General features: G+C 41.2%; 1 protein-coding gene across 1 annotated transcript; it reads right to left on the reverse strand.

Moving 5' to 3' along the window:
• Positions 1-5,973: 5,973 nt before the first annotated feature.
• LOC128193710 (uncharacterized) lies at positions 5,974-7,386 on the reverse strand. Its single transcript, XM_052867791.1, has 2 exons — positions 6,679-7,386; positions 5,974-6,600 (listed from the first exon to the last, which is right to left on the reverse strand). The coding sequence occupies exons 1-2, from the start codon at positions 7,384-7,386 to the stop codon at positions 5,974-5,976; spliced, it is 1,335 nt and encodes a 444-aa protein (XP_052723751.1).
• Between the last annotated feature and the right edge of the window lie 16,096 nt (positions 7,387-23,482).

The following is a 23,482-nucleotide window of genomic DNA, read 5'->3' on the forward strand; positions in this document are numbered from 1 at the left end:
CAAATTGCCCCAATTTTGGTGGTTTTAGACTTTTGAAGTTCGGGGCGAACCAAGATCATGCAAGGCCCAACAAGGGATGCCTCAGTCTTTGTATGAACTTTGAATATTCAGATGAAAAAATTTGAGATTTAACAAAATTGCTCAATACTCTGAATGAGCTGAAGCATATGAAAGTCACGCCTTGGTTTTGGGCATGAGTCAATTAAGCGAGGTTCCAAAAGAAGTTTCCCCCCCACTTTGGGTTTACGAATGATAAGATGGACTCAAAATCATACAAAGCCCCAAAGCGTCTGCCCCTGTTTTGAGGGTGGATCTATGAATTTTGGTGCGGACAAAAACTGAGAGGCCCAACAAGGGATGCCTCGGTCCTGGTACGAACTTTGAGTATACAGATGAAACAAATTTGAGACAAACAAAGTTGCCCCAAGTTTGGGACCCGGGGGAAGAGTTTGAATGGGATTTGAATGTGTTCAGGAATTTGTGATGGATATGAAAAGGATTGGCTTGAAAAGATTGCCCCAAATGGTTCGATTTTCCTTTGTATAAATTTGATCAATAGGGAGTTCCCTTCATCCGAGGACATTTTTTTTCATCATTTTTTTGTCATTTTTTTTTTTGCATTGTTGGTCATTTTTGTCTTGTCTCAAAATTAAGCTTTATGAAAATTTAAGCAACCAATATTCAATCTGTGTGGGCTTTTATTGGGCTTGTAATGTGGCTTGGGCTAAGGGTATTGAAAGAAAGGATACAAAGGCTCAAATAAATTTTTGTAGGTATTTTTTTTTTGAAAAACAAGGGTTACCATCTGCGCTTTGTATCAGTTATTCGTCAAAACTGTTTTGACTACTTTGCCCTTTTCTCAAATTTCATTCTTTGCTTGCCATCACTTTTGTGATTCTTTGTATTTTTGCTTCACTTTTGAGGAGTTCGCTTCATTTGATCAATAAGTGTGTTCTTCCTGCAATTTGAGTTGATTTCTACCATGATTGTAACCTCTGTTTGGGTAAAATTTTGAAAAGAAATTTCTTATTGGCTCAAATTGGGTATCAAAGGATATATTTTTGTTTTTTTTTTTTTTTTTTTTTTTGGATGAAGAAAAATGGCCACACGTCATTTCAAATATTGGTTGTTTCATTTTCAAAAGATTAATTAGGAGACAAAGACTAAATGATCTCAACAGAGTCATTTTTCATTCTTTTTTCATTTTTTTTAACGGATTCTAGGATCTCCCAAATGAAAGCAGTGGAGGTAATGGAAAATCTGCCCCAGTGTAAAACTTGGTATTTATTATTTGGGCTCAAGAACATGATTGGGCCAATCTCTTGGTATAGCGAAGGCTAAAGGATGATGCTTTCAAGCAATGCACACACAAATATCTCTTAAGAATATGCGATTTGATCATTTGACTCCAGGAGATTATGACATCCATTATATATATTTTTTGAAATCTCATAAAATGGATGATTTGCATCGAAAACAAATGACTCAATTTTTGCGTATTTTTTGGTTTTATGCATGAAGAAAAGTAAAATGAAAATGATGATACTAGTTGAAAAACATGTTTTTTTTTTTGTTTTAAGAGAAAATTACGTATGGTGGCCAGTATGAAAACTGGGCTTGGGGGCCAGTGTGAGAACTGGGCTTAGAGGGCCAGTGTGAGCTGGGCTTAGGGGGCCAGTGAGAGAACTGGGCTTTTGGGGGCCAGTGTGAGCTGGGCTTAGGGGGCCAGTGTGAGCTGGGCTTAGGGGGGCCAGTGTGAGCTGGGCTTGGAGGGCTAGTGTGAGCTGGGCTTAGGTGGCCAGTGTGAGCTGGGCTTAAGGGGCCAGTGTGAGCTGGGCTTAGAGGGCCAGTGTGAGAACTGGGCTTACGGGCCAGTGTGAGCTGGGCTTTTGAATTTTGAGAATTTTTGAAACTTGTGATTTGAAAAATATTCGCCAGTGTGAAAACTGGGCTTAACGGGCCAGTATGGAAACTGGGCTTGGGGGGCAGTGTGAAAACTGGGCTTTTAGGGCCAGTGAGAGCTGGGCTTAGGGGGCCAGTGAGCTGGGCTTAGGGGGCCAGTGTGAGCTGGGCTTAGGTGGCCAGTGTGAGCTGGGCTTAAGGGGCCAGTGTAGGAACTGGGCTTAGAGGGCCAGTGTGAGAACTGGGCTTTTGGGCCAGTGTAGGAACTGGGCTTTTATGGGCCAGTGTAGGAACTAGGCTTTTATGGACAATGCAAAGAATTGATATGAGAAAAATTTGATTTAGGAAAACGTTTGAAAAAAATAAAAATGTTTTTTTTTTTTTTTTTTACCTTCTGACACGGGAAAATCCAGATCGGATCGGCCTTGAGGAGAAATAACATAGAAGGAAGTTGGACTTACCAGGCACATTGACCCAATGGATCAGATGACCTAAGCCGTGTGAACTTGTCACAAGAAGAAATGACAAAGAAAACACATTTTTTTTTGCATTTTTCAAAGTTTATGGAACAAGCTAAAAGAAAAATCATTTTTTTTAATTTTTTGCTATGAGAGGATTTCACAAATTTGAACTAAAGAAAATTTTGCAACACAACTAGACTCAATGGGCCCAACACTATTCCTTTTACAACCATGACAAAATCTTTAGACAAGGGTCAGAATTCCTTAACTTTATTTTTATTGCACAAATACTTATCCTCACAAATGAAAAGGGAAAAATTTGAATTGAAAACACAAAATCTACATAAACATGCATTTTTTATTTTTCAGAAATTCAGATGCACTGGTTCAAGAGAAACCACATATGCCGAAAGGGCCTAATGGGCTCAAAAACTGTTCATCTTTCATTCTCAGATTTTTTTCTTTTTTTTCTTTTACTACAAATTCAACGAAAATCACACAAGACAATTTGAACAAATGTACAAAACATCATTCAACAGCAAAAATGTGAAAACAAAATATTTTTGACATATTTCCAAAAGAAGTATACTCGAGAGAAAAACCACGAAGGCCAGTGGGCCTAATGGGCTCGAGCATTGTTCCTCTTTTTTTTCAATATTTTTGATTTATTCAAAATGTAGAAGAAGAAGGAATAAAAATCAAACAAAATGGTGATGTGAAATTACAAACATGCCGAAATAATTCTTCACTCAAATTTATATTTCAGAAAGAATTGGGTTCAAAGAAGGCTAACATGGTAATGAGGCCCAATGAACCTGAAAATTTCCTTTATCATGCAAATGAAAAACAATTTTGAACACTTCAAATTTTACATCACTCCACTCATATATTTTTTTTTTTGGAAAAATTTTCTATTTATCATTTTTTTGATTTTTCTGTGTTTTATTATTTTTTTGGTGAAATCGGATCATCCAAGAAGTCTTGAATTGGGCCGGATTGACCCAATAAACCCTACCCATTTTCATTTTTCATTTTTCATTTCATTTTTTTTTATTCAGAAAGAACGGGACCGACACCAAACGGTTGCAGTGACCGGAACTGTAGCTACAGTGGATTTGCTTGGCTATAAGTCGAGAGCTCCTCCGCGTTGGGCGACATTTTCTGATCTTTTTCTCTCTCTTCCTCTCCCTTTCTCTCCTCTCTCTCTTCCTTGAGCGTCCTTTGAGAGCGTCTGAGTTCCTGCGAGGAGCTTCTGCCCCCGCGTGCCTTCGAAGGCGTCTGAGTCCTCCGACAAGCTTCTGCAAGCCCTTCTCCTTCCAGGTAAGTCTTCTGAACTCTAAATCTCTCTTCCTTTCCTTTAGGCTTTTTCGCTCTTCCTCTTCACTTCCCTTCATGCTTTCCCACTTTCCTTTTTTGCTTTCCCTTACGCTTTTCTGTTCTTGCCCTTTACTCTTTAGCTTTCTGCTTCTGCTTTTCTTTTTATGCTTTCGCTTTCCATTTTTGCTTTCCTTCCCCTCTCCCCTTTATGTTTTTTTTTTCTTTTCTGCAAGCTCTTCTATTCTTCCTTTTGATTTATCTGCTTTTATTTCTGTCTTGCCTTTCTCTACCTTTCTTTCTGAGTCCTCTCTTCTCTTTTCACTTTTTTTTTTAAAAAAAACTTAAAACACTTAAAAACACAACTGTCTTAACTTAAGGGGTATATAGGCTGGAAACCAGACGTTAATCTCCCTTCGATTGAAGGTATGGCAGAGACAATCGGGTAGAACAACGCCACGTACCCCATAAAATCAGAAAACTTAAAAAGAGAATTTTATTTGAATGAACCGGACATGGACAAAATGGACGAGGACAAAAGGACAAGGACAAAAGGACATAGATCCGTTTAGGACCCTCTTGCAAGGACCGTGAAACAGATCCGAGACCGGACATTGAAATAACAAAGACTGACCGGACAAAATAAACTAAAAGGAAACAAAAACGAATAAAGAAAACACTGAAAATACTTTTTTTTGTTTTATGCTTTTGTTATGTTTTTGCTCTTTTTATTTTTATATATTTTTTTGTGAAAACTTAGAGAGGAAAGATGAGCGAGATGGAGATGGAGAGGTATACCGGTCAGCGGTGGAGACCTACTGACGATCAGGTCAAAATGATGACCCATATCTACAATTACGGGGTCACACATCCCAGCAGAGCTCAAGTCGTCGAGATTGCATCTCGACTAAGGGCTTTCGCAGATGCCACTGAATACAATGTGCACTGCTGGTTTAACAACCACGGCAACCGGGTCAGGCGCTGGCAAGCGGAGATAGACCCTACTGGCACTCAGTTTTCACAACTGCCGCTATACATGTATGGTAAGCATCCTGACCACCTCCATCCCTTTTTTCTTTTTTTTTATTACATTTTTTTTTTTTTGAAAATTTCTCTTCTTCTTATTATTGACAAAATTTTTTTGTTTTACTTTTTTTTTTTGGAAAGAATACGACTGGGTGATCATGAGGGCGCCGAGGCTGCTGAACTTGTTCCCCGTTCCGATCATCATTGACGACGACAGGGACGGACGACAAATCGCTCCACCCATGCTTCTCACATTCCGGACCAGAGCTCCCTCGACGGAGCTCTCCCTCAGACCACCGCAACCAGCTCGGGAATTTTTTCGCTGAATTGTTGTTTTGTTGCTTTTTTTTATTTTTATGGTTTGTAATATTAACGATCACCAGTGATCGAACCACGAACAAACTTTTATTTGCCTTTGTTTTAATTGCTTTTCTTTTTGTTTTTTTTTTTAATTTGTGACCTTGCTTCTTTGTTATATCCGCTTTTTTTTCTTTTTTATGCATTTTTATTTTATTTATTAAGATCGTATGAGTATATTCAGAATGATGTCTTTGTTCAAAAACATCTCTCCGACCTTACTGTAAATCTTGCTTTTGATGATGAAATAAAATGGATTTTGATGCTTTTTCTTTATATTTGGTCCAAAGAAAAAAAAAATTCTAATCGAATAAACAAAGAAGAAGAGGACTTTTGAAAAAATTTACAATGAACGAAGATAGGGAAAATTAACTTCGAAAAATGAGAACGAGAGTAAAACTCAATTATTTGCATGAAACAACGAAGAAATGGGCTCAAGATAAGCCTTTGATGGAAAACACGATGAAATACACGCTGACACCACTGTAAAGATGGAAAACATGCCTCGCAATAAATTGGGGAAAATCTGACACTGTAACCTTGTTTTTGATTTTCAAATTTGCTATTTTTTTTATTTTTTTTTTTTGAAAAAAACAAGAGTTTGGTAATTTGCAAGACAAGCGACTCAAGATTTTTTCTTCAAAATTTTTTTGTTTTTTTTTTATTTTCTCCATGACACCCTATTAGGACATGATTTCCAGTAAACCTTGGAGATTACCAAGTAATGAAAGTTTACATTAAAATTCATGGATGAAAACGTGATATCAATGAGCATAAACCTCATAGCGAGGCAAATTAAAGCTCGAGCAAAACAACATCAGTTCCAACTTATGCTTTCCAAATAATCTGATAGTCCTCTTCACTCGTCCATGGCATTTGTAGAGGTGAACTCACGCCTTGCCGCAGTGCTAGATTACATTTCTTCAAACTTTAAACATCCTGAATCGATCAAAGATTGCACTTTACGTTTTAGAGCCTTGCATGCCTCAGTTGAATGTCCACACGCTCCTGCATGATAATCACACCTGACATTTACGTCATAGCTCTTTGGGTACGGAGGTCGTATAGGCCTAGTTGGACAAATCTTCATGAGGTTTCTACGGAGAAGATCTGGTAGTAACTCCGTATAGGTCATGGGGATAGGAGTGAAATTGGCGACCCTCTCATCACGATTGTAATTTCTTCGTTCAATGGCTCGACTAGACCCATAGGAATGTGACATTTGAGGATAGGCAGTAAAATGGGAATTAGCTCTTCGCTTCTTACCTTTCTCATGTCTAAGACCATACCCGTTTAGACTGGCTACTAGCTCTGGGCCTAGTGCAATTTTTCCACTTCTTATGCCACTCTCAACCCTCTCTCCAATTACTACTATGTCAGTAAAACTTAAGGAAACGCTGCCTATCATGTGTTCATAAAATGGGGTTTGCAGAGTATTCAAAAATATGATAGTCATCTCCTTGTCGCTCAGAGGCGGTTCTACTTGAGCAGCAATTTCTCTCCACCTTTGGGCATATTCTCTGAATGATTCAGACTCTTTCTTCACTACGTTTTGCAGTTGTAATCTGTCAGGTGTTAGATATTTATTATATTCATACTACTTTAGAAATGCGCTAACCAGATCTTTCCATGAGTAGATGTGAGTCGATTCCAAACGCATGTACCAAGTTAGAGCCATGCCAGTTAAACTTTCTTGGAAGAAATGAATCAAAAGTTTTTCATCGTGGACATAAGCTGCCATTTTCCTGCAGTACATAGTTATATGGCCCCTCGGGCAAGTATTTCCCCGATATTTCTCAAATTCTGGCATCCTGAACCTTGGAGGTATCACCACATCATGAACTAAACACAGTTTTTTAGCATCTTCAAATTCAAAACTTCCTTCACCCTCTATGGCTCTCAACCTCTTCTCAAGGACTTCTAATCTGCTCTTATCATCTTTAAAATCTCCTGGTGTAATGACACAAGATGGAGACTTCGTCTTAGGTTGTTTTTTCATCATCATGCTTTCAATATCTGGTCGGATAATCTGCCCAGGAATTGTGAAAGTGGTTGCCCCAGGCTCGTCTTCTACTTCAACTGCATTATCTTCGGCCCTTTGAGTGTCAAGATGGCCCAAGTCTACTCCTAAGGGTGGAGTATAATTCGGGGGAAGACGATGGGAAGGGAAAGTTTGTGCTCCCGGAACTTCTTGTTGTAGTCTTTGTGCGGATGGATCTCCGGGGATTTGTAAGGCATTCAAGGCTTCTAAGATTCGACTGATTTGTCCTTTCAGCTGTTGGATATCGGCTTCTATTCCCTCTTGAACTTCTACTTGGTTCTCCATGATTTTGCCACTGGTTCGTGTCCTTTAGGGTGTCTTAGACGTTTAGTTGTATATATTTTTTTTTGTGAAACAAATTAAGAAAAAAAGAAAAATAAAAAAATAAAAAAGAAAGGAAAAGAAAAGAAAACAAAGTTCAAATTCTCTAGTCAGAAACTATAAAGCTGCGAAAATATTTGCCCCGGTATAATTTTGGAAATTAACACGAAACAGAGTCAATAAGGTGGTTCATCATTCTGAAATCCCCAAAATGCTAGACATAGGAATTCTTGGTCAACCATCGCAGGCTTTAGTCATCACTTTCTTCATTTGTCTGATCAGTTTTTTCGCAGCAATCGAGGAATATTTCAATCCCCTTAGGCGGGTTGATGATTGACATTACAGACCCAGCATCAGTTAATAGCTTAGGAACATTTTCAATGATTTCATTGATGAAGAAAGCTAATTGTGAGTGACTTGTCCTTCTTCAACGACATACACTTCATCTGACTCATCAATCTTTATGTCCCCTTTTAGCTGAATGGCAACATTCCTTCTAGTTTTGTCACTGCTGCTTCTATTCACTGCTCATTATTTTGAAATTTCTTTTCGCAATTTGGGTAGGGGAAATTAATGTGAATTACAACTTGATTTTCTTAACCCTTTCTGCGATCCATTGGCTAAGGGAAACTTCCATTAATAGTCCCTAATCTTGGGTCTCCCTTGAAGCGAACAACATTGCCCCCAAGTGTCTTTAACTTGATGAAACATTTCACCCAAAAGTTCATTCCTCACAAGATAAAATGGCCATGGAAGAAGATGAAGAATCCAAGAGGAAGAAGGGAGTGTTCCCATGAGCCCTAGCAGCCCTCCAAACTCTCCTCTAAGTGAGATGCACCTCCAACGAACCAAAGACAGTAACCCCTTCGAATTTCTGGACTAAAGCGCCCATAGAAAAATCAAAAGTGGACGAGCGTCCACTGAAATCTGGACGAGCGTCCTATTCTCTGGCCTGGACGAGCGTCCTAAATCTTAGACGAGCGCCCTCTTATCCACTGGACGAGCGTCCTCTGATAATGCTAAATTATACCATATTTTAAGCATCATTTTAGTGGCAAAATCAACTCCTTTCTAACTTATAACTTGCTTAATCCTCTTGTTTTGTCTTGTTTTCTATTTATTTGTGTTTTTGGCTACTTTGATGTACTTTCATCAATAATCCCTTATTTTGTAGCTAAAAATGAGCTTGGAAGAGTCTCCAACAAATTATAGAGCAAACCAAAGCATGCACATGCAGAAACGCTCGTCGCCAGCAAGAGTACGCTCGTCCAGGACGTTTAGAGGGGACGCTCGTCCAGAAAAAGACAAGAAAGGACGCTCGTCCAAAAGGGAAGAGGACGCTCGTCCAGAGGAGAGGACGTTCGTCCCAGGCAGTGGACGCTCGTCCAGCCAGGCAGAAGTGGACGCTCGTCCAGCCAGGCAAAGGACGCTCGTCCAAGTTGCAGAGAGGACGCTCGTCCAGCCAGACACGAGGGACGCTCGTCCATGCAGAAGAAACGAGAGGACGCTCGTCCATGCAGAAGAGGACGCTCGTCCGAGGACGCTCGTCCCAGAAGCGGGCGCTCGTCCAAGATAAGAGGACGTTCGTCCAGCGAGATAAGAGGACGCTCGTCCAGCGAAACACGCAGAGGACGCTCGTCCACCCAGGACGCTCGTCAGTGGACGCTCGGCAGCGAGAAGTGGACGTTCGTCCACTTTCAGCTTCCAGAGAGTTTCACGCCCGGGCGTGAGAAATGGGGCGCCCGGGCGCGACTTTTCGCCAGTTTTCAATTTTTCCAGAGAGTCTCGCGCCCGGGCGCGACTGACAGAGGGCGCCCGGGCGCGACTTTTACTGATGTGGCAGACAGCTTATTTAACCCAGAAACGCGAAGGGTTAAGGGTCTTTGGTCATTTGGAGGCGCGATTTCACGGCTGGAGCTCATGGAGGGCGTGAGGAGCTTGTGGGAACATCTCCTCCTCTTCCTTTGGGTCTCCTTCTTCTTCCATCTTCCATGTTTGTAAGCTTAGGGTTCTCCATGGAAATGGAGAACCAAACCCATCTTGTTGGGATTAGTTGTAGCCTTTGAATTCTTGTGTAATTGTTGAATGATTTGAATATATATATGCCTTTTCTATCAATTGCTAGTATTCTTGTTTCCGATCTTAAAGCTTGCATGTAATGGGAACGTTCATGGCTTGATTTTGAGGTTTTATGGATTATGGGAACGTAAGATGAAATCTTGAACTGAAATAAGAGTCCTTGTGGGTCATTGATTCTAGGAATGGAAGATGATTCGCATGTTGTCTTAGATCCCAGCTCTTTAATGCGGGTTTTGCTTGTTAGATTGCCAAGGAATTGGGATTTGATAAGGAAAACCTAGGCTCTTTCACCTAAGGAATTAGGGCTAGAGTGTTTTAGTGGATTGACTTTAGTAAATTGATAGTGAGGAGATAAAATTGGTTATACACAAGAGTGCATTGGTGAAAACTAATCTTAACAATGTCATTTCATACCATTTCTTGTCTTTTCCATTTCCAAGTGCCTTCAATACCAAAGTCCAACCTTGTAATTATGTATGAATTTACATTCCTGCACTTGTTCTGTATATTGATGTTATGTTATTGAGTCTATATGAGTTGTTAATCGCACAATTCTCTAGTATTACGAGTCTCTTGGGAAAATGATACCCGGTCTTACCGGTTTATTACTTGAACGATTCGGTGCACTTGCCGAAATCGAGCCCAACAAGTATTTTTTGAGCTAACAAGTTTTTAGCGCCGTTGCCAAGGATTTGGGGATTGAACCCGAGTCCTAGCAACGGCTAATAAGTTAAGTTGGGCCTCATCAAGTTTTTGGCGCCGTTGCCGGGGATTCGTGTCAATACTAGACTTTTGTGAGGTTTCTAACTTATGTAGACTTGATTTTGTATATAGAACTAACTCTTTTGTTGTAAATAGATTTTCAGTTTTGTTTGGGCTAATTTGTGGCTTTAGCCTAGTTGTGTCTAAGTGTATGCAGGGAGATGTTCATACGAGGACTGCAGCCTCAAAAGCATCATGAAGACCCTGGGATTGAAGGAATTATAGGACACAAGGAGACAACTATGTTGAGCATCACAAGCTGCCCAAAATTCTCCCTTCATTGAAGATGCTCCAAGTGCTAAGTAAGATGAAGAAGAAAGGGAGAAGGAAAAGAGAAATTCTAGTCACCACCACCCTTTGATGAGAGACAAGGAACTCAAGCCTAGCAAGCCAAAGTTGATCAAGAGGATTGAGTATTTAAAGATGTCAAGGTAGTGGAAGGACTAAGATGAAGAGAATTCAAGCTTTGAGAGTTGATTTGGTGGCTAGAAAATGGTTCAAGAAGAGTTGGTGGAAGGAGCACACCAACATCAACATCTGCACTTCATTGAGTAATCCGTCAAGCTAATGACGTTAAACAAGCGCTTTTGGGAGGCAACCCAGTTTTATTATCTATTTTACTTGTGTTTGTGTGATTTTTGTGTTATTTGCTTTAGTAGCTTATGTTTTGCATGTTTGTGTAGTTTTGCATTCTTGTGATTTTTGAGTTGTGATGTTGTTTTTGTGGTTTGTATAAGTGTATTAGGTTAGTTTTAGCTTGTTTGGTGTGTGAGTGCATTGAATGAAGGTCTAGAACCAAAAATCACATGGTGAGTGGCCAATTTCGCAGAAATCTGCATTATGCAGAAAACTGATATGGCGCCCAAGCGCCCCCTGCTGAGGGGCGCCCGAGCGCGAGCTGCACGAGGGCCATCCTGCACCAACTTGACCGAGTGGCGCCCAAGCGCCCCCTGCTGAGGGGCGCCCGGGCGCGCGATGCACCAGTGGCGCCCAAGCGCCCCCTGCTGAGGGGCGCCCGAGCGCGAGCTGCACCAGGGCCGCCCAACACCAAAAATTCTGGTTCTGCACTTTTCGTTTTTTCTTGATTTATGATGAGTTTCCCATTCTTTTGCACTCTTTCACACACTCCTTTTGTTGTGTTTTTTTACCTTTTCGTGTTGTGTTACCTTTTGGGAAGCTTAATTCTAAGACTTCCCTCTTTGTTCTTGTACTTTTGTCTTTGTTTGTTTTGGATTTCTTTGTCTTGTTTCTTTGCTTTCTTGTGCATCTTTCTTTTAGTTTGTTTTGTGGATTCTTCTCTTCAGTTGTTGACTATGGGATACTAATTTTGCTTTGAGCTTTCTTGTTACAGGACAAGATCTTCCTTAGGAATTAAAGAGTTTAAAACCACCAGTGGCCAACCTATGAGCCAGGCTAGAGCAGAGCAACCTATGACTTGAAAATTTTGCTGCTCGTGTAGCATGGCCTGGGGGCCAGGCCCCTACTGATGGGGGAGGTGGAGCAGTTGCGGAGTATAAGCTACTGTGGGAGGAAGATGTTTCAGATGGAAGTGAAGCTAGTGTCTTACACTGCTGGAGCTGCAAAGAGTCCATTTTAAATCGGTTTTTCCGTTTTAATTTCCAGTTCTTATTTGCTTTCAGTTTTTTTTGTGATTTGGATTTCTTTTTGACTTGCCTTGTGGATAGTTCTTGTGCAATTGGTCTTGTGATTTGAGTGAATCATTTTCTATGCTTGAATTGAATACAAATCTCTTGTGCTTGCTCTTTATCCATGAGAGTTGTTTTGAAAATCTGATTGAGATTATGTGGTTGAGCTTGTTGAACAAAGATTGTGGTTGCTTGTATCTGTTTAGATAGATGCTTGGTTTTAATTGTGATCAATATTCTTGGCATGATGTTTATCAAATTTTGGAACCTTGAGTAAACCTGTGAGATGTTGTGCCTCAGAGTTTATTGCTGAATGTTATTACTTTGGAATCACAGTTGATTTTGCCTAAGTTTCTCTATTTGAACTAGTTACTTGCATGTTACAAATGATCAAGGCCATCTTGTTCTTCCACCTCTTCTACATTTTGAGCCTAAAAGCCAATGTATAACCTTTGAACCTTAAAGAAAACTTTCTCATTCCCGAAACCTTAAGCTTATTGAAAAATCCTTAACCTCCTTACCTTGAGTTGAGATGATCATATATTTTAGAGTGAGGAGAATTGTCTAAGTTTGGGGGAGTTCTTCTTGTCAAAAGGGGAGCATTGAGAAAAACAATAAGTTGAGTTAAAAAGAAAGAAAAAGAATAAAGAAGAAGAAGAAAAACAAAAACATGAATTCAATGAAAAAGAGTTGGGAAATAAGTTAAGAGTGGTTTATTCAATTTTGGAGAAAAAGAGATATTATGCTATATCATGAACTAAATTGTTTGGTCTCTTATCTCAAGGTGCTTTGTTGTCCAGAAAAACCAATTTTTCTTCTTAGCCTAGCCACAATACAAGCCAATCAAAGTCCTTGTGATGTAACTTGTTTGTTAATGTGTTTGAAATTGTTGAAACGAAAGGCAAAGTTGATTTGTGTAACATTGTGATATTTGAGAGTTAGACACACATCCTTATACACCATTGTGCTTGAGTGAAACACTTTCTTTGGTGAGGATTGGTTCCATGCACTCATTGAAAACAACTTGCCATGTTTGTTGATCTATCATTTGCATCTATCATGTGATTTTGAACTGTTAGCACCATGATTGAAGTTTAGCTTGCTAAGACTATATGGTCTCTTGAATGTGTTTTCTAAGTTGAGCAAGCATGATTGATTTTGTTTATTTGATTGAAATTGACTCTTGGATTGTTAGACCATTTTTTTTTCTTTTTAAATTTCTGGACTAAAGCGCCCATAGAAAAATCAAAAGTGGACGAGCGTCCACTGAAATCTGGACGAGCGTCCTATTCTCTGGCCTGGACGAGCGTCCTAAATCTTAGACGAGCGCCCTCTTATCCACTGGACGAGCGTCCTCTTAACTCTCTGGACGAGCGTTCTCTACTGCCTGGACGATCGTCTTCTCTAAACGTCCTGGACGAGCGTCCCAAATCTTGGACGAGCGTCTGGGTTTTGGACGAGCGTCCACTTGTACGAGCATTCTGGACGAGCGGCCTGCAACGAGCGTCCTCTTCTCCGCCTGGACGAGCGTTACTGGACGAGCGTCCCATGTCTGGACGAACGTGCAGACAAAAGTGGACGAACGTCCTCTTCTGGACGAGCGCTGTGTTCGGCGAGCGTCCATGTACGAGCGTTGGATGTCTGGACGAGCGTCCACTATCTGATCGAACGTCTTCTACTACACGAGCATCCATTTTCATTGTCAACGAGCGTCTGCTCACCATGAAACGAGCGTGCGCTCGCTAAGTGACGAGCGTCCTGCACGAGCGCCCTTTCAGAACGAGCGTTAACATGTCTGAACGAGCGTCTAGGACGAGCGTCCACTTGTGCCAGAGGTCTGGTCGAGCGGGCACTCTTGCGACGAGCGTTCTGTGCTTCTTTTGCCGTTCGGTCTCTATCAACGAGCGTCCGCGATACTTGTGTACGCTCGCTATGTGACGAGCGTCCATTTCTACCTCGACGATCGTCCTCTCTAAGAGTCCTGAACGTCCTCTTCTCACGAACGTCTTCTTCAAAACGAGCGTCCTCTTCTGCTTCAGGACGAGCGTTGTCTTTTGAGAGCTGGACGAACATTCACTTGGCGTCACCCTTGCGCCAAGCGTTTCTGCATGTGTAACGAGCGTTTTTGCGTGCCTTGTTGAATCATCTCTATAATTTATTGGAGACTCTTCCAAGCTCATTTTTAGCTCCCGCAATGATATATCATCTGCGATCTACGCTGCCAAGGGACACACCATTTAACTTGTTCTTCGTTTAAACTTGCACAAAGTTGCGCCCATTCATTTGCTCCTTTCTCATTTGGTTTACTCTGTAATAACTCGTCTGTGGGATACGGGGAACTTAAGGCGTCTCGGGAAATGAACCACATATACAACACTGGTAGACAACATAACATCTTTCCCCCTTAAGTTCGTAACAACGATTAAGGGTCCCATAAAACTCAGCCAGGATGGCACTGACTGGATTCTCACAGCGCTCTTTGTCTCCCACAAATGCATTCATAGCGGCATAATCGACGAGATTTTTGACATTTAGGAGAAAGCATGACACCATAGAGGAGAAGAGCTAATACATCCGTAAACATTTCCCAATTTTCCTCTTAAGCCAAATGATGTAGGTATTCCTATAAGTATCTTTGAGGAAGGCCCCTCACTTTGCCCTTGATTATGAACTCGCTTTCCAACTTCATTGGGTGTACTTTCCTAAGCCTTGCTAACTGTAAGACAGGGATATACTGCTCAAGGTAGTTGTATGTAGCTTTTTCCATATTTAAGACTTGCTCGAATTCTTCCACTGGTGGAACTAGTTGGAAATCTTGGAAAGTAAAGCACTTTAGTGGTGGATCATAGTACTGGGCTAAAGTAGTAATTGCTGATGTTTGGACCTCCACCTCTAACAGACTCAACAAATTCTTATACCCCACCAATATTATCCTCCTTTACTCAACGTGCATCTTTTCGTCAAAATGTATGAACTCGAATACCTCTTGACTCAAAATTCCATGTTAATTCCCCTTTTTTAGCTTAAGGCCTTAATCACAACTTTATAATTTTTGACTAGAATCCACAAAACGTGACAAGACTATATAAAAAAAAAAACATGAGCTAAGCAAGAAGGAAAAAGTAAAAAGAAAAAAAAATGGATAAAGAGGTATGTACAAGGTGCGTGATTTTTATTAAGCGAACATGAGGGTTATAGGAATACACATTTCTCCCTTTTGTGCCTTATCAAAGGTTGGATGACTGAAGTTCTAAGGCCAAATATATGCACTCACAAGGATAGCTTCCTAATGCTTAAATCAGGCCACCAGAGCTATGGCTCTTTTCACTGTTTCTCCACAACAGTCAGAGTAATCAACTAGGTGTGGAGACACAAATGAAAAGAACAGACTCTGGTTGGGGTTCTCACGATAGCCAAACAGGAAGTACATCCCAGAGTGACACCGCTACACAACCCCTCTATTTCTAAGTTGTGCTCAGACCTGGGTATAGGGCCTCACTCATGATATGCATATTGTGTGTGTGTGTGTGAAGGGAGAATGCAATTATACACCCCAAACCCTCACCTGCAAAACAACCAGAAAATTCCCAGGCAGATATAACATGTTTTCTACCCTAGGGTTCAATATAATCAAAACAAACAAACATACAATTATGACAAATATCAAATAAGGACAAAGAAAGAGGGAAGAGAAACACAAAGAAAAACCACATTGAAATCGCACATCTAATTAAATGGCCTGACTCTCTGGTGTTCCCCAGTGGAGTCGCCATCTGTCGCAACCGGAATCGCGACGGGACGACGATCCAATAAAAGAATAAATATATTGAAAAGAGATTTTGGAGTCGCCACCATAGTTTATTCTGGAAAACTACGGAAAAACCATAAAATGATAAGGCATGGTCAAATTGAACCAGATTCTTGGTTCGGGAGTCGGTTACGTGTAGGGAAGGTATTAGCACCCTACAACGCCTGCCCTAAGGCAGTACCTTTAACTAAATGCGCGAATGTGGATGTGGTTTTCAAAGTGTTTAACTTTCCCTTAAAATAAAACTTGAAAGAAACAAACAATATTTTTTTTAGTTTTTTGGGCCCGACAAGGATTGTCCTTGCTCCTACGTATTCTCATTCAAAATGAGAAATCAGGGTTACGTAGTTCTTTTAGAAACTGTTTGAGAAACTTGTTTGAAAATTTGTTTGGAAAATTGTTTGAGAAATTGTTTGGAAAACGATTTGGATTTTTGGGAGAGTGAGCCTGACAAGGACTGGCCTTGCTCCTACGTATCTCCACTTTAGATGGAGAATCAAGGATCACGTAGTTCTGCAAGGCGATATTGTTGGGTGTTCGAAAAGTAGATGTTTTTAGTTTTTGAGGATTTATATTTTTTGGTATTTTTGTTGTAATATTTATATTTTTTGCGTAATGAGTACTAGGCTGATGCGTACGATCGCACGAGCACTCACACGGCTTTCTCTTTTTATTGTTTTGCGTAATGAGTACTAGGCTGATGCGTACGATCGCACGAGCACTCACACGGCTTTCTCTTTTTATTGTTTTGCGTAATGAGTACTAGGCTGATGCGTACGATCGCACGAGCACTCACACGGCTTTCTCTTTTTATTGTTTTGCGTAATGAGTACTAGGCTGATGCGTACGATCGCACGAGCACTCACACGGCTTTCTCTTTTTATTGTTTTGCGTAATGAGTACTAGGCTGATGCGTACGATCGCACGAGCACTCACACGGCTTTTTATTTATTTATATTTGGGCAATAAGTACTAGGCTGATGCGTACGATCGCACGAGTACTCATACCGATTTATTACATTAAATGTTTTTTAACGTTTTATATATATTTTTTATTATTTACAATTTTTATAATTTTTATATAAAATACCACAAATAAGCTTACTAAATAAAACAAAGGGGTGAGGATTACTGTACAAGGGGTTACAAAGAGAAAACTTTGTTTTTTATCATCTTTTTTTTTTGACAGGGGGTGCGTGAGTGAAATATGGGGTGTGCAGGTGAAAAATGGGGGTGCCAAGGGGACTCGGCCCGAAATGTTTATTCAGAAAGAAGCGTTAGGGGTCCCCCCAAGTTCAACTCAGTATCAGCATTCCATTTTATCCTCTGAACGAGAGACTCCTGAGACACCTACCTCGTCCGAAGCTTCGCCGGCGATGTCAAGCGCTACCAGGACCGCTGCCGGCGATGCCGTTCACGCCCGTCGGAGCAGTTCTGGCCGCCGCCTCCTCCAAGCAGACCGCCGCAAGTTGCTTCTGGTTTCTCTCCTTCTCTTCTGTCCTCGCGTGATGGAGGTGTTCGGTGCAAGCTTGAGAGGTACGATGATCCGAGAATGGAAGTGCTCTCATGAGGTGAAGGAAAGCCTGGGATGCGGATGGCGCGGATGGAAGGATTGCATGCGCTTTGGTGGTTGTTCTGGTCGTGGCGGAGACGTTGAAGATAATAAAAAAAAAAGCTAGTCCGATAGAGGAACCAAACGGAGGTTTTGATAGGGTAATGAGGACAGCTGGCGCTAGTGAGATTGAGAGAGCAGCAGTGGTGATGGCTGGGAAGTAATGGTTGACGAGTAGATTGGAGTCACGGTAGTTAAGGAGTTTGGTGATAATGATGAACGGGTTTCACGGTGGTAGCGGGGTTGAGAAGGTGATGGCATGCGGAGGGAAGTGAGCTGCGGTGGTGACTGTTACATTGATTGTGGAGGCGCTGTTGTCGCATGGCACAGTGAAGAAAGTGGTTTCGGGGGTTGCTTACGGTGACTGTCACTGTGGTGTAGGGTTAGATGGGAATATGATGAAGATGGGTGAAGATAGGTAGTGGACGTGAGAAGAAAGGGAGAGCCCGTGAGGCTCGGTGGTTACGACACAGATTAACACTTTTAGAGCTCTAATGCGTAGTGGTGCCTAGGAAAAGATGATGAATGTTTTCGGGAAGAATGTAGAATGGAGAAAGGGGAAGACCCCTACCACCATACATGACCAAACAAAGCGACCTCAAGCATAAAAATGAAATAATGCAGCAAGCTTACATGACTATGCCTACAGGATTGAGTACGGCGTACTTACCTCTGGGAGCTCTGCCGTCCTCCTTCTCTACTATTCAATGCTAGGACGTAACTTGTCTGCTGCCATTGCTCCAGCCGTGATAATGATTCAGCTCTCCACTGTGCCACTTTCTGAAACGTGGCCTGCTGAACTTACTACTATAACCATTTCCTACCCTCCTTGCAGTTGTGTTAGTTGAGGTTGAACCGAAAATCCTCAAACTGAACCTCCTTTACGTTCTGCCGAAGTACTGCGTAGTGCTGCATCCTTCTCTGCTTCTTCCATCTCATTCCCGTGACACTCCAAGCTGTTGGACCATTTGCTGGACCAGCCGGCTGGCGGCGAACGTATGCTTTATAGGTGGCTTGCAGACTAAACTCAACTTGCGTCTTCTACCTTGTAAGAATGACCATGTTCTTCCCTGAATATTGGCAGCTGGTAGTATACGTTCCAGGGGCAGCTGGATGCAGTCCTGGTGCCTCTCCAAACAACTCTTGAAGCTTGGTTTATCTTTGTTAAGCCCTGGGTCCTCTTCGTGGCTGGCTTTCCTCTTTCGATAAGGTGCTCCTCCCTCTGAATGCGGAGTATTGTAGTGGTCTCTCAGTCGTTGGAAGTGCCGGTGTAACGTGCTGCTGGCAACACCTCTTCCAGGCACTCCTCTAGCCGTTGGATGTTCCCTGCTGGGATGTTGTAAAGCGTTTTTAATGTTGGATGAAGGCTTACTGGATGAAGATGAGTGCGATGGAGCTGGAGTTGCTATGTTTGTTCGAGGGGAATATCAGTGATGAAGCTGGAGCTTCTGTCTGGTTTTTTTTCGGTGAGGATCCCCCTATAGTGAGTGATGGTCGTGTCTGGTTTCGCTGTGGTTGGTAACGAGTGAAGAGTTTTTTTTGGTTCAGAGATAGATGATGGGTTCGAGGCAATGGACGTTGGAGATGAAAAATGAAGAAGATGAAGGTGATGGAGACGGTTTTGTTAGGGGATTCCTTTTTTTTTTTTAGTGATGGTCCTCCAGTGGTGAGGTTCAGCTGGTGGCTCAGGTAGTGGATGAATGCTGTAGTGGCGTCGCAGGCTTTACAGATGCTATCATGAATCTGTACAGGTGTCAGATGGGGGCTCGTGGGAGACCAACTCAGGTGGACCTCCAGCGGATTTATTCTCCTCTTTTTAAATTCCAAAGACCCATACTGTAAGTGGTTTCTCCTACTGGCCGCGTGTCTGCTTCACCATGTGCCCAACAATTGTTCTGCCGCCTTGGTGTTGAGTGGAAGCCAGGGTGTTGAAGGTAAGTGGGAGCAAGATGAATGGGAGGCAGACTCAGGTGCCAGCAAAAATGATTCTCTGGTTCCCCTTTTTTTAATTTAAAACGCTGCCAGAAACCCCTACTGTGAGTGGCTCTTCAGACGGCTAATGGCGGACAGTGGCAGCAACTGAAGGTGGGAATCTTTGCTGTGACGCTCAGACAAATTTAAAACGCAGCCATCAACTTTTTGGACGCTCGGTCAATACAAACGAACGTTCGTCCAAATTACACGACCGAACGCTTCTACCAAATGTTCACACGGAAGCCTCTGATCTGTGACGAACGCTCAATCGGACGTTAATAAGACTAAACGGCCGACCGTTCAAAATGTCAAATCTCATCAAGAGCGAACGTCACTAATACGTTAGTGACCGAACGTCTGGATAAAATCTCGAGACGGTCGAGTGGAACGATCAGGACGAGCGTCAATAGAGGACGAACGGTCGAGCCATGCAGAGGACAAACGCGCTCAGTTGGGGACGAACGGTTGATCAAAGAGGACGAACGCTCGCAAGCTTGAATACCGGGACGAACGCTTTAAGATGAGGACGAACGTTTGCAATAGGCAGAGGACGAACGATCCTCGAGAACGAACGCGAACGCTCGTCCTAAAGCTGAGGCGATGATGAACGAACGGTATAGGGCGAACGTTCAGCAATTGGAGCGCTAGATGTCGCTTGGGACGGACAGTTGCACAGTTGAAGAAACCGAACGGTCAGTCAGGGAAGAGGACGAACGGCTTGAAACGAACGTTCGCATAAAGGCGAGGACGAGCGTTTCGAAATTGGAAGGATCAGGATGAGCGCTTGGGCTCAGAAAAGACGAACGCCGATTGCTCACGGTTGAACTGTTTGGACGAGCGGCCACAGCAACAGGACGAACGGTCACAACAGTGGGGAAGGACGAACGCGAGATCAAAGAGGACGAACGTCTGATACCCTTTTTTTTTATATTATTTATTTTTTGCTATTTTATTTTTTTAATTTTTGTTATTATATACCTTTTTTTTATTTTTGATATTTATTTCTTTTGTTGGTGAAAATAAATATTATTTAATCAACCCGGACGAAATTGAGTGTTGACAGATTGTATAAGAATTTTCCCCATAATAATGTACGTTCGTCGTTGAATGGTCTTTGACCGTTGGGTTTTCCCTTGTAACATAGAAAAATGGGATTCTTTCATTTGGATAGAACCCTAGTTGAGGACGAGCGTCCTCGTGTTATAATACTATGCTTGAGCGTTCGGCCAAGCACAGTTATATCTGGTATTCTTTAGATAAAATTCCTTTATATATATATGTAATAGTATATGTTCTCTGTTCGTAAACACCACTTCGATAGTCTCTTAGTATATTTATCAAGTCTGTATTTATAAGTTAAATGGTGCTCGGTCTTATACCAAGCGCTCGTAATGAGTAGTGCTCGGTCTTACACCTAGCGCTCGTTCTAAGTGGTGCTCGGTCTTACACTAAGCGCTCGTACTCATTCCTTGAAAAATTAGTCTTAATGAAATAGCGTACGTCCAACTTCAGAAGAACTTTCCCTTACCACGTTCGGTCATTGACTGGCAGTGGATTTCAGTATGAGAATTATTCTAAATATGCTTCGTTAATGTCTTGAGGTTTCTACACTCTATGTATTCTGTCTGGAGCCTCTACACTTAAATTATTCCTTGAAGTATTGGTATGAACTCACGAGGGTCAGTTCATTAAACTGATTCACATGGTAAATAACGTTCGTCCTTTGGACCTGATATTATTCAATTCTGATAGTAACTCTGTCGTTCGTACTCTAATCTAGAACGGGCGTCTTCTTGGTCCCGTCCACAGTGTTCGTCCTCGTTCTTATTGGGGACAGAACGTTCAGTATTTTTTATGATTCTCATAAATGATTATGAAAATGACGTTAAAGTGAAAGATTATAAAGAATGAAGAGTTTTTGAGATGAATATGAGATTATGGATTTGAACGAGCGTTCCGGGGAGGAACGACTCTTGGATGAATATTGATATTGTAAAGTATGAATGTGGACAAAGCTTGGCTGACGATTCATCCTGATGTTCCGTGAGTACTCGTTCTCATGTAGAGAGGGTATGTCATGTGTGGGAACGACAGGAGGTCCTAGTCCTTAGGGGTACTTTGGACGAAACGGACTAACCTCGGGTGGCAGCTGATGAGAATTCCAGTTACTACATCACCCGGGTGCACGAACGTTGTAGCTACACGGAATTCATACAGTCCGGACAGTCGGTCTAGTATCAGGGTTTTGATTGAATTGATTATTGGAATGTATTTGACTGTGCTTGCATATGAAATTGTATGTTATTACTTGAATTAAATTACATAAGCTTACCCTGCGTTTCCTGTCGTGTCTGGTTTTGTACGTCCGTCCTTGTCATTGCAATGATCATCCGTGTGGATGTGAGCAGAAGGAGACGAGAGGCTGGAAGAGACGCTGGAAGAAGAAAATTTGGAAGAAATCGAAGTCAAGACTTGAGAGTAGGACGTTCGGGCAATAGTCTAGTTGTAGTAAGGTGGACGTCCGCTCACCTTTCCTTTTGTTTAAGTATGAACGATCAGTATTGTTATTTTTGTAAATCGGTCGCATAGTTTGGGTAGTGAGGTACGGTTTTAAATTGTAATTCTTTTGTAAGGACGTTCATCTTTGTGCGTTCGTTCATTAGTGGAAAAACTGTACTGAATTAATATTAATGTGATTATTCTAATATATAGTTTATTGCTGTATTTTTGGGATGTTACACTCAACAACTAGCAAGGCTTCCACAACTCCATATGGATACTTAAAAGATCTATCATCCAATTGAATTGTCATTCTGGTTGGCTAAATCTCCACATTTTCAATTCTTCTCAAAATAGATAAAGGCATTAAATTGAATGGTTGAGAAGAACGGTTGAGGCTGAATAGTACAACTAAATTTTTAAGCCTGCAAATTCGATAGAGAAATTGAGGTTGAGAGATTGAGGCAGAATAGTTGAGCACAAATACAAATGGTTGAGGCTGAATGGTTGAGGCTAAATGGTTGAGATCAAATGGCATACCATAACGATTGAGGCTGAATAGTTGGGATGAAAGATTCATTCTTACACAAAGGTTCAAGAATATTTCTGAAGAATGTGAGCAGACCTATAGTGAAAGTGATGCCATAGAAGTCCATCACTTAAACTAAGGAGGATCATGGATTGGATTTTTCAATGTCTAATCTAGATATAATAAAATAGATTTGATATATAATCAAATTTAATTTATCCACTTAAAAAATATATTGATTAAAATCTAAATCCATTTTAACTAAATCAACTAAATTAGGAATTTATCAATCCAATTTAAGTTGGATTCGACCTATATTTAATTGAATTTCGTTTGGGGTTAACTCAATCAAATTTTGGCTGAGGCTAGCTTGACAAAATTTGGCTTGAGTCGACTAGGTCGAATTTTGGCCTGAGCCGATTTGGCCAAATTTCTGTTAGAGTTGACTTGACCAATTTTTAGGCCGGACCGACTCGGTTAAATTAGGTCGGTGTCGACCCCTTCGAGTTTCAGTTAGGGCTAACTCAATTAAATTGTGACTAGGGTCGACTCTACTGAACCAAATCTGCATTGGTTGAACTTAAGTGGGGCTAACTTGACCAAATTTCAAGCAGGTCCAACGCAACCAAATTTCATTCGAGGATGACACATGTTAAATTTCAGTCAAGGATGAGTCAGGTTAACCCTCAGCTAGGGATGGATTAGGTTGTCACTCGGGCAAGGATGACTAAGATCTTCATAGAAAAGTGGAGTTTCTTATTTATGAAGTTTGTATTTTCAAACAAATGTTCAAGATTCATTTTTTAACATATGAAAGTCAAATTAAAACTTACATTATATCAAAAATGGTTGTCTATACCTATTAAAAATGTTTTTTATACTAGTTTTCGAGCAGGTATAAAAGTAGGGGTTATAGAAAGTTTTTCACTTTTTATACCGGCTCTAGAACGGGTATAAAAAAATGGAACTTTTTATATGAGTTGTGCCTAGAACAAGTATAAAAGGTGAGACTTTTTATACATGTTTTGGCTTTAGCCGGTATAAAAAATGAGATTTTCTTTTAATATTTGATCTGTATGTCCTATTATATCTAATACTACATAAAATTCAATCCCATAATATAGTGTAAATAATTAATAACGAGCAAAGTA

This window comes from Vigna angularis, chromosome 8, assembly GCF_016808095.1.
Source record: "Vigna angularis cultivar LongXiaoDou No.4 chromosome 8, ASM1680809v1, whole genome shotgun sequence".
Lineage (NCBI taxonomy): Eukaryota > Viridiplantae > Streptophyta > Magnoliopsida > Fabales > Fabaceae > Vigna > Vigna angularis.